Genomic DNA, 12,421 nt, shown 5'->3' on the forward strand with positions numbered 1-12,421 from the left:
GGATTTTAATAGGAGCAAGTAGAAAAGTCCACCATTTATGTTTCAGACCCCACATTGCAACTCACTTTGAAGGAATTACCACTTGTTGAGTTTTGGTGTAATATTAAAGAAGGATATCCACAATTATCTGAAAGATTATTAAAATACCTCTTTTGCAACTATGTATCTGTGTGGGACTGAATTTTCTTCATATCGCTTTCATGAAAACACTGCAATAGGCTGAAACACAGAAGCTGACCTAAAAGCCAGCTGTCTTCTAGTAGGACACCCATTGAAGAGACTGCAAAAATGTAAAACAAAACTATTCTTCTGATCTTTTTTTTTCTTTTTTGGTTTGGAGGCCAGTTCACTAAAAATATGCTCATCATGTTAATGTGAACTAGATTCATTATTCTTACTTTAAAATAAATTTTAATAACTATTTTTTAAATGTCTAACATAATAAACATTGATAGGTAAAATCTGCATAACAATAGCTCTTTGGGGTCCTTGACAATTTTCTAGAGTTGAGGACCTGGAGACCAACAAGTTTAGGAGCTGCAGGACTACAGCTATTACTATGGCGGATTGTGATTGTGGTCTGTCGGCACATCCGCTCCTCCCCCACTGTCATCCGCTCCTCCCCCACTGTAGCAGCCTCAGTAGGACTGTGGTTCTTTATTTTTGTACCTGTTCCATCAAACACAGTGCTTGACACTTTAACTCAAATTTATTATCTTACAGTTCTGGTGGTCAGAAGACTAAAATGGGCAGCTGGGCTGCATTCCATCTGGAGGCTCTAAGGGAGAATCTGTTCCCATGCCTCTGCTAATTCGAGAAGCTGCATGCATTGCTTGGCTCCCAGGCCCACATCACTCTAATCTGCTTATGTCCTCACATCTCCAATTCTGACTCTCCAGTCTCTCTCTTTCACTGGGCCCGTGCGTATAATCCAGGATAATGTCCCCATCTCATGATCCTTAATTTAATCACATCTTTGAAGTTTCTTTTGCCATGTAACTTCTTTTGCTATATTCACATAGCCACGTACGAAGATAATGTAATAAAACAGAGCAGAAAAATACCCCACCATATCCCCCAACGTTTAAGCGTCTCCAGACCAGAATGAGAAAGAAACTAAGACCAACGGTTACCTCTGGGAGACAAAATGGGTGACTAAGGACAGAGTGGGAGAAATTCATCTATGTTATTTAGTTAACAAACACTTATGTGGCCTTCACTATGTGCCAGGCACAGTCTAGTTCTTTCCAAAAATTAGCTCATGAATCCCATAAAGATCCTAGACTGTATTACAGTTGCAAAAACTAAGCACAGACCAACTAAGTGGCTTGTCCAACCAAGATCACACAGCTGGTAAGGGGGCAACCCTGGAACCAAGACTGAACCCAGGTCGTCTGCCTGGTGTCCACGCTCTTAACCACTTCCCTACACAGCTCGGACTGTGTAACCCTTCATACTGCTGGAATTTCGTACAAGGCACGTGTATTACCAATCCGAACAATTAGACATACAGTCACAATATAGCTGTCTCCAAAAGTGAAAACTAAAAAGGAGATATCCCTACATGGTCCTTCCAGATGGTCTCAATTCCTGCACAAGGAAGAAGAAGGTCAGGAACACAATTCATCTTTAAACACAACGCAAAGCGCAAACACGGAAATGCAGACAGGCATCGTCTAGCCGTCAGTAGTCATCGTATCCACAGGAACAGTCAGATCTTTTTCTTCTTTTACGTAACACGCTATAGCGTTTCCTCTTTCCAACACCACCTAACGGCCTCCCAGAAGTACTACTGCATAGCACCCCGGCTCACTGCACATGCACAGGAGACTATATTTGATCCAGTCATCCCAAACTCTCAAATGCCTATTAAAAGTGACACATCCCACAGAAATTTCATACAGTGTTCTTCAGAGAAATTCTGTCAATTTTTACCTGAGAAAGGAATTTGTATTTAAGGTCAGCAGAGATGACCCAGGACTGGTTTTTAACTCACAATGCTGGCAAACTTCACTTGCCAGCTTCTCCCTCAGTCCCGAGACGGCCTCATCCTCATGCTGCAGGGCATCTCCTAACCAGCACCCTCCCTACCACAAGCCAGCAGAGCATGGCTCCTCCCTCCACTCCCCTAACTACACCTGTGAGGACCATACCATGCCTGGCCACGGCTTCATGTACTGAGGCACACCGTGGTTCCATAGGACACCTATGGTAATTCATTTATTCATTCTTTCCCTCTCTCCCCCCAAAAGACATTCATCTGAGTATTTATTTTGCAAGGGGCTTGTGGTCGTTAAAAACAATACTTTAAGACCCAAAGGAATGAAACCATAGTCATGGAATAATAAAGCAGATATGCAAGGGGCAGAGTATCTACCCAGAAACGTTTCAAGCTGTGCATTAGTGGTCATAAAGTGACCAGACAAATCCTCTGCATTTTATACAAGGCAGGGGTAATTAATGCAATAGTCACCAGGTTTTTCAGACACAGGCCATGACATGCTATAAATTCCTGAAATTTAGGGTTTTCTACAATCCCCAAAAGACTTTCCAATTTTATTTCGTGCTCACACACTGGCGAGGTGACCTCTACATGCGGTCTGGGTCCCAGGTTGCATGCTGTACGTGAAATGTCCCCCGGACCCCACACCACACACCTCCCAACTGGTAACTGTCCATCGGCAGTGCTCAAAGCAAATGCTAAGCTTTCTCCAATTTTGCATGCCTCTGTTTTGGACTCTTTGCTCAAAAGAAACAAAAACATCAGTGAGAATTCTACTTGAGCTGAACTCCTAACTCTTTATTGAAAATTTTTTCTTTATTTTTTTTTAATTTTTTTTTTTTAACGTTTATTTTTATTTTCGGGGCAGAGAGAGACAGAGCATGAACGGGGGAGGGGCAGAGAGAGGGAGACACAGAATCGGAAGCAGGCTCCAGGCTCTGAGCCATCGGCCCAGAGCCCGACACGGGGCTTGAACTCACAGACCGTGAGATCGTGACCTGAGCTGAAGTCGGACGCTTAACCGACTGAGCCACCCAGGCGCCCCGAAAATTTTCTTTTCTTAAACAGTGAATTATTATTCACAAGTGTTTTACTTTTCCCACTCAACTATAAGCTTCTTGAGGATAGAAAATAATGACTAATTCATCTTTATGTACCTGCAACATTTAGCAGAGCGTTGTCTAGTTGTTAAATAAACAAGTGAATGGAGGACGAAGAAAGAGAAAAAGGGGACCATATTCCCTACAACACTGTTTTATACAAGAATTAGTATCTAGGGACCACAGTTCCCTCCTCTGCTCAGAAATCCACATGCTCACTTCCACTGATGAAACGGAAAACGACCTTTGGCACCATTATAAGGAACAAAGATTTCTGACACCAAAGTTCTCTGTGTCCTGGTAAAAGTGGTATATTTCTCACTCATTTTTTTAAACCAAGTTTTAATGCACCAGACACCTTTAGGGACTCATATGCTTTTACATCTGGGGATCTGGGGTGTCAGCCAGTCAGACTCAGTAACAGCAGTTTCACGCACAAGCAGAGCACTCCCTGGGCTAAGCGCCGTTCGTCATCCTATACCAGGCTATGGAAGCCCAAGCGCCCTCATCCTCATAAACAGGAAATCAGTGAGTTTGCCACATGAGAGCTGGCTCTGGAATTCCTCCGCTGGTGGAAAGCTGTAGAAGGGGCACGCTCAGTCCCAGGAGCAATTCCTTCCAAAGAGCAAATTTGCATCTAAGTGGCTTCTGGTAGTGTGACCTACACAACTCATACATCAATTTTAGAAAGAGACTGATTCAAAGCTGGTGAGGAATTAAAAAAAAAGAACCTTAGGCTTCAACTACCTTCATCATTGGGTAAGCACTGCTGGGCTGATATTGTCAAAGCGGGAGCGGGAACACAGGTCTCTATTTGGCTCCTGTCAAATATACCTGGACCTTCACAGCACAGTGCTAATCGCGGTTTATGGACAGAGACTACGTTAATGCCACAACAAGCTTGGTGTTGACAGAAAGACTTTCTTCAGGAACTCTATGCCCAAGGAGACTCTCTTAAAAGCTGTTGGAATTTCTCAAAAGATGGTATACCCCAGAAAAGGATTTTCCATATAAACCACAAAAATGGCATTAACAGGAACCTGGTGTGATGAGGGCTCGCACACCCAACTCACTCAATGGCGGCCTTGTTGGCTCAAAACTAACACCAGCCTCTTTGGGGGATTCCGGTGGCAAAATTAACCTCTCTGTAATAAGTCTTTACAGAGGACTTTTCTGCTCAAAGTCAAACACAGCCTATATATACATTTCCTCTCTTTCCACTGTGGGTAAGCCGAACAGAAATTCAAACCCTTAAAAGCAGGGATCAAATGGTCATCCATTCTAAGGAAACCAAGGAACTTAATACTGAATGCTCATCAATTCTCGACGCGTTCCTATCTACTCCACTCTTCACGGAGGATCACAGGAAGATCACAGCCAAGCCAGTGACCCTGCGAAGTTCTTCGCTTCTCGGTGTACTCAGCTGGCTGAACGGGCCAGTGTCTCCTGAGAGTGGGCTGCGGAACACTCGAGCTAACAAGTCGGCTTGCCGCATCCTGAGCCACCTAGGACAGTGGTGGTGGTTTGGGGAGTATAACCCTCACTGAGAGAACACCACACAAACACAGCAGCTATCATTTGCTGAGAACTTCACACAGATTATCTCATTTCATCCCCAAACCCTTGGCACACAAGGGTTCAAGAAAAGGTAGGTCCTACCTCTCAGGTAGAGACCTGCCTCCTTTAGAGTAATGGCCCCAGGGCAGCGTGAATGAGCCCACTTAACAAGGAAGTTCATGCTACCCCAGCCTTCTGAAGGAAGCTGACAGCCAGACCCAGGAATGTGCATTTCAAGTTCATCAGGTTGAGCCTTAAGCATCACAAAGCCTGGGAACCATTTTCCTCAACATCATACATACCAGTGAGTCCTAAATACCAGTAGGATGCTTCTTTTCTAGAAAAGCAAAGATGCTGAACAGCGAGCTACAATCACTGCCCCTGGTTCCTCAGGATCTGCTACTGTGGCCTGCACTTTTCTTCAGTCAGGTACGTAAAGAATAAAGGGTTTTGTTTTGTTTGCTCTAACCTGATCAAGAGACTAAAGCTAAAAAAGATAAATTTCTGGATACCTAACCAAACCAAAAGTAGACCAAAAGCCCTAAACTCAATGTGGCTTGTCCCCAGGGCCTCACACATTTTGAACACCCAACATGGGGTCAGTAAACATTCCTCACGGAGAGTCAAGATAGGACCAAAACAACAGCTCAACAACTTCTTCTATCTTCTGATATTCTTACGTTTCTAAACAACAACAACAAAGACAGGTCTTCCCTTCCAGAGCACCAGCTGGGTTTTGGGGTGGTTTTTTTTTTTTTTTTTGGATTTTTTGTTTGTTTGTTTCTTTCAATTAACAGGTAGAGGAAAACAAAATGGGAAAATCTTCCTTCTTTTCAAGTATTGGGCTGCCTTCGGGTAATGCCAAGGGAACATGAAACTGGGGGAAAGGCAGACTCTGAGATGCCCACTCCTAACTATAACTCAAAATTGTATGAAAAATTGCTTATCAAAGTCATTTAAGTTGTTTCCTTTGTGTAATTTTTAATTTCTTTTTTAGCAAGCAAATGGGACTACCTTTTTCTAATTCGATGGCCAAAGGACAACAGGGTAATTTTATTTATTTTTTTTTTTAATTTTTTTTTTAACGTTTATTTATTTTTGAGACAGGGAGAGACAGAGCATGAATGGGGGAGGGGCAGAGAGAGAGGGAGACACAGAATCGGAAGCAGGCTCCAGGCTCTGAGCCATCAGCCCAGAGCCCGATGCGGGGCTCGAACTCACAGACCGCGAGATTGTGACCTGAGCTGAAGTCGGACACTTAACCGACTGAGCCACCCAGGCGCCCCTAGGGTAATTTTAAATAAAACATGAAGCTACATAGGAGAGGGAAGAGGAGACTCCATGTTTGGAATTCCTGCCACGTAAGGAGCCGGGCTGGACACACACAGATGTGGACTCCCTCACGGTGACCCATTCGGCTGAGGGGTGAAAGCTCGTCTTCCAGATGATAAATCAAGGTTCAATGTCTTCAGTACGGGCTCCCCCGGAAGCAGAGTCCAAGCCAAGGGCAGGGGTTTACAAGTTCATTTGGAAGGTGATCCCAAGAGGCCCAAGTGAGGGCACAGGGAAGGTGAGACCAAAGGGGAGAAATCCCATAAAAGGTGTGCAAATGAGGTTGCTACATGCAAGTGGGGCTCAATTCCTCAGGGACCACCTGAGGAACTGGTCCGCACCTCAGGACCGTCCCCACGGTGGGTAAGGAAGCCAGCACGTCTGGCTACCCACCTGCGCCCACGGTCGCACAACCGGCAAGCGCAGCCAGGACTTGAATCCAGGTCTGACTCAGAGGCTGCGTGCCTGCCACCACGCCATCCCACCTCCCACTTCACAAACGCAGGCTCCCGAGTATAACCGTGATACGGTGCACAAATGAGGGACTCAGTCTTTTCCTCTTCCAATTCCCCACCCCGCACTACCCCTTAGTTTCTTTTTCCCCATCCTTAAACACACACAGATTTCCTTTTGAGATGCTCACTCACAGACATCTTCTTTCTTTATAAGCTACACAACTACTTCAAAAAAGTAAATAGGGGCGCCTGGGTGGCTCAGTCGGTGAAGCGTCCAACTCTTGGCTTCAGCTCAGATCATCTCTCGGTTTCGTGAGTTCCAGCCCCACACAGGGCTCTGCCCTGGCAGCACGGAGCCTGCTTGGGATTCTCTCTCTCCCTCTCTTTCTGCCCCTCCCCACTCACACTGACTCTCTCAAAATAGATAGACTTAAAAAAAAAGAAGAAAATGAAGAAAGCAAATAAATTTGCCAAATGTTTGGGGAAGCAGCCCATTATGGCTGTTCTGTTTCCAACATAAACACGTTATTGTGGAACAGTAAGGGACAGAGACAGCAAAACCCCAGGCACAGGGTGGTGACAGGATCCTGGGGAGAATGATTCAGCCCCACTGGGCACACGGTCTCCCAGGAAACCAGGGAGGGGTCAGGGGGCTCTCCCCGGATGGCAGGAGAGCACCGTCTTGGGACGGACGAGCAGATGGACGTACTGTGGCTGTGGAGGGACCTGGAAGAAGACCAGCTGTGGAAAAGCATGACCAGTCTGACCAGCTGAGCCACGTGTATACACAGGCATCGGTATCCCTTAGGGAAGTTAGAAAGGCTTCGAGCATTAGAATGGCTCCCTGGGATAAATAATACAACAGCTTCCTGACCTAGGACCTCTTTGTACTGTTTCTGCACAAAACAAACAAATGGGGTAATAAATGAGTTTAGCTGACCTGCTTGATCGTTACTATTTAAAAAAAAAAAAAGGTAAATTTGCCACTTTCGCTGCTTTCTACAGAAATTTATTCTTACAGTACCAAAAGTGCTACAGACTCTGCAATGATTTCTTATTATGATAAAATACATAGAGATATAACAGGCAGTGAACGTATCCCTTAAGAATAATGAATCCAATGAACGGACATAGGCATGTGTTATACGGAACACTCAGGCCTGTAACAGAGCCCAGGGTCACTGAGTGATGGCCCTAATATAACCAAGTAATTAATTAGTTCCATCATGATTTCTGCTTTATGACACCCGTTTTTGTATGCCAAGAGTCAATTTAATGGCATTTTAAATTGGAGTACAGTCCCAAGAGAGGAGGAGAAAGCACTCTACACCTTATTGAATCACAAATCTTACATCTGATTTTTTTAGTTCCAAAAATGACCTAATAAACTTGCTTTATAATTAAATCTGAACAACTCCTCTTTTTGTGTTTTTCATTCATTTCTGGTAATCATGCAGAGATGTCAGTCGGAAATCTGTTATCACCGCAATTAAGAATGAAAACTCCCTTGTGTGCACATAACAATAAAGACCCTATGCTCAGTCTTGTGTGGGGGCTTGACCAGCTTCCCCCAGGAATACAAAGGGAAACTACAGGTTTTCAGTATTAGCTGGAGCCTCTGACTTCCTTGCCTGCAACACATGAAGTACGCATGAATAATAAGCTCAGAAATCCACACCTTCAGATTAATTCCTCATATGGAAATTTTACCTTTAGAAAAATAAGCTGGCATACAGCTTTTCATTTTTAAGCGTTGGCAAAATTTTAAAATTTATGGCCTACATTAAAAGTTTGCAGTTTAGGGGCACCTGGGTGGCTCAGTCAGTTAAGCGTCTGACTTCCACTTAGGTCACGATCTCGCTGTTCGTGGGTTCGAGCCCCGCATCAGGCTATGTGCCGACAGCTCGGATTCTGTGCTTCAGATTCTGTGTCTCCCTCTCTCTCTGCCCTTCCCCTGCTCAGGCTCGCTCTCTCTCTCTCTCTCAAAAGTAAACATTAAAAAAAAAATTTAACCTTTAAAAAAAAAAGTTTGCAGTTTACTGAGAAAACAGTACTTAACAAAAGAGACAGAGAATTAAATCGTATCAACTCTTCTAAGAACCTAAGAGATTGCTGCAGAATGTTTTTGCCTTAGAGTCGACTGAATAGAAAATCAACTTTGGCATTTATGTTGGCTTTTGTTTATCTGCAATCACAGAGCAATTACAATACAAAACACTGTGGGTGATTTTTAAAGAGTCTGCGATTTTAAAGAATATTATTTTGTGCAGAAATTTATTTTCTTTTTCATGAAAGTGTTCCAATTTCTACAATGCATGGAATTTTTATTAAATCTACTTGGTTGGCATCTGTGCCCCCCTAACAAGTGACAAAACACTCTTCGAACAGCCTAAATAACCTAAGTTTGCAAGCAAAATTACAGCTTCAAAATATCAACTGTTGATAGCAGCAATGAAGAAGGGAGAGGAACAGAGCCTTACCATTGGTTGTATTCTTTTTAAAGTTATTCAGGAATTCCTCCAGAAGCTGGGACTGGTTTGGAGGGGGCAGCAGACTCTTCTGGTCCTTTGAGAACAAGTCGCTGTCTGACCGGGAAGAACACAAGTTTCCTTTTGTGTCTGGCGGCCGGGCGATGAGAGTGAGCCCCACGCTCTTCTCAGAAAACAGGGTCTCCATCTGCTTAAGGTCCAGATCAGACACAGCTTCCCCATTTAAGGTCATGATTTCGTTGCCCTTTCTCAACCCTGAGAACAAGCAAGAGGAAACAGAGGGAGAAAAAAAAGAGATGACTGGAAGAGATATTTTAACGTGAAGGAGGAGGACGGCTACGAGCTCAAGCCATGTGTCCGTAGGGACCGTTCCGCTGAGGTCTTCAAACAAAGTGCTGAAGAGTACAGCATGTGGATGCTACTGATAACAGATTTCAGCCCACTCAAGACTGGGGTTGGAAGGAACGGTTTTGTGGGGGCGCCTGGGTGGCTCAGTCAGTTAAGCGTCACCTCGGCTCCGGTCATGATCTCGTGATTGGTGAGTTCGAGCCCCGCATTGGGCTCTGCAATGACAGCACGGAGCCTGCTTGGGATTCTCTCTCTCTTCCCCTCTCTCTGCCCCTCCACCCTCCCTTCTCAAAAATAAACAAACATTAAAAAAAAAAAAAAAGGAGGAGGAGGAACAGTTTGGGGTTTTCTGGGGGCAGGGGTTAAGTAAGCTTTACACCGAATGTGGCGTTTGAACTCACAACCCCAAGATGAAGAGTTGCATGCTCTACCGAACGAGCCAGCCAGGAAAGCTCTTTGTTCCTCTACCTGATGTTAAATGCCCTGTGGAATAACACTTGTTTTCTTCCACTTTCTTTCCCCAACTGTCTGTACACATGCATGTGTCTGTGTGTGTGCGTGTGTGTGCATGTGTGTGTGTGTGTGTATATACATATATATGTTGTCTCTGTATGTGTACGTAGTCTCTTTCAAAACACACCCCCCACACACAAATACTCTATGCACATACATATGCATATGCATTTTCTTTTTAATTTTTAAAAATGTTTTATTCACTTTTGAATGTGACAGTGTGAGCGGAGGAGGGGCAGAGAGAGGGGGGAACAGAAGATCTGAAGTGGGCTCTGCGCTGACAGCAGCGAGCCTGATGCAGGGCTCGAACTCACAAACCATGAGATCGTGACCTGAGTCAATGCTGGACGCTCAACCGACTAAGTCACCCAGGTGCCCTACGCATATGCTTTTTCAATTAAACTATTAAGTTTACTTTATTTTTAATTCTAGAACAAACCATTTTCTGACAGAACTGTAAGAAGAAAATTTCCCTAGGCAGACTGCATTCCATAGTTTTGAATTAAGAGAGAACAGAGACACCGCGTGCCATGCGGACCTTCTCCATATGCCAAGCCGTCAGGGAGAACGTCACTTATAAATATTCGGCTGAGATGCTGATGCTCGTCCACCTGCGCTGTCACTGCAAACCCTAGGAGTGAAAAGAAGAGAAAAAAACAAGTCTAAATTCAGCACACTAATTAATTTCTCCAACTCAATCAGCAGTATTCCCCCGGACATCTATTCTCACAAGTACACAGTGTCAAGAAAGTCAAATCACAAGTAATTTGAAAACACACATTATCTAGCAGGGGCAGGAAAAGGGGAACGTGTCAGATCTAAAGGTTTAATATGAGCGCACAACCCTATTCAAAAGCGGAGACAATCTACCCACGTGTAGAGCAGCATTATCTGCAATAGCTGAAAGGTGAAAACAAGCCAACCATCTCCCACCAGATGAACGGAAAACAAAACGCAGTGTAGACATACAGAGGAATTATTCACTCATAAGAAGGAAAGAGATTCCAATGCATGCTGTAACAGGGCCACACCTGGAGGACATTATGTTCTGTGAAATAAGCTGGTCACAAAAGAACAAATACTGTAGGTTTCCACTTAATATAATGTACTCAGGGCAAATTCATACAGACAGAAAGCAGAATGGTGGGGGGCAGGGGCCGGGGGAGGAGGAATGGGCAGTGATTGTTTAATAGGTACAGAGTTCCAGTTTTGCAAGATGAAAATAGCTCTGAACATGGACAATGTTAATGGCTGCACAACAACGTGAATGTATTTAATGTCACTGAACGGTCATTTTTAACCGTGCTTAATGGTTACAGTGGTAAACTCTGTTATGTGTATTTCACTACATTTTCAAAAAAATTTTCTAGACGTTGAAACCAGAGGATATTCTTACTGAAATAAATAAAATTCGAATACAAAATGTTTGTTAACAAACAACTCTATATGGGGTTAGGCATGTTAGGTAGGTAAAAAACCACTTGGATGGATACCATACTTGCCCTAAATGTGACCACATGCAAAAACCCAGGTGAGACAGCTCCTCCTCAGAACGCACTTGGAGAGTACCCTTCTCTGGGACTCCACAGTTAGGAGCACTCGTTTCCCTGACTAGGTCCCAGAATAAGGTGAGCTCTTTGCCAACAAAAAGAATGACGTTTCCCTGTTTCCTCTGTGCCTCAGGCAGAGCCTTGCAGATGGTGGTCACGAAAGGGGATCTTTGTAAGTATCTTCAGTTATTCAAAACACAAAGAAGATTCACAAATACCCACCACGGAAAGTAGAGTGGAGGCCACAAGAACACAGACAAAATGCTAAGAAGGCTTCAGAGGGAAAACCAATACAGCATTGGTCAAACAGACTATGTAAATTAAGAAACAAAGAGCATGTCCATTTTATCAATTAAAAGAAAAAAAAACAACAAAGAACAAATCACAAGAAAACATTAACATATTACAATGACTGGAATTTGATCAGGTGGATTCATTTCAAGGGGAAAAATTACATCAACGTATCCAACAAGAAATAGTCTTTTATGGAGATGTGTACTGATCACGTCTAATTATTGAGTGCCCATGGTAAAAGACAGAACAAAATATTGAAATGAACATTTAGACAAGAGCACAGTCCATGAGGAGCTCAAAGCCAAGTTTAAATACATACATATGGAAATGCAAGGATCAAATATTACAAAGTGACTTGGGTAACACTGACTATTAATTTTTAAATTGAAGGTAAAGCAATTAGATAAGCCTTCTTTACGAAAGTTAGAGCTTCATGGGGTGTCTGGGTGGTTCAGTTGGTTAAGCGTCCGACTTTGATTTCGGCTCATGTCATGATCTCATGGTTTTTGGGTTCGAGCCCCACATCAGGCTCTGTGCTATGCTGTCAGTACAGAGCCTGCTTGGGACTCTCTCTCTCTCTCTCTCTCTCTCTCTCTCTCTCTCCGCCCCTCCCCCACTCTCTTCCCTCTCTCTCTCTCTCTCTCTCTCTCTCTCAAACATTAAAAAAAAAAAAAAGTTAAGACCTCCAGTTAGTTCTTGGAAGGCATGGTGGATTTACACAGAAAAGAGGAAATGGGGCAGGGGAACCGTGAGGGGCAGCATTCCAGGCAGGTAAAAAGTT

General features: G+C 43.8%; 1 protein-coding gene across 10 annotated transcripts in view; it reads right to left on the reverse strand.

Annotated features, from left to right (window-relative positions):
* Positions 1–12,421, reverse strand: part of TIAM2 (TIAM Rac1 associated GEF 2) — a 246,893-nt gene that overhangs the window by 54,967 nt on the left and 179,505 nt on the right. For 9 of the 10 annotated variants that reach the window (XM_053222048.1, XM_053222050.1, XM_053222049.1 and 6 more), the window contains 2 exons: positions 10,335–10,427; positions 8,927–9,190 (listed from right to left, as the gene is read on the reverse strand). In XM_053222048.1, the coding sequence (XP_053078023.1) occupies positions 8,927–9,190; positions 10,335–10,427 (357 nt within the window). Of the gene's footprint in view, positions 1–8,926; positions 9,191–10,334; positions 10,428–12,421 lie in introns of those variants that run through there. The other variant, XM_053222055.1, reaches the window with a different exon arrangement.

This window comes from Acinonyx jubatus, chromosome B2 (genome assembly GCF_027475565.1).
Source record: "Acinonyx jubatus isolate Ajub_Pintada_27869175 chromosome B2, VMU_Ajub_asm_v1.0, whole genome shotgun sequence".
NCBI lineage: Eukaryota > Metazoa > Chordata > Mammalia > Carnivora > Felidae > Acinonyx > Acinonyx jubatus.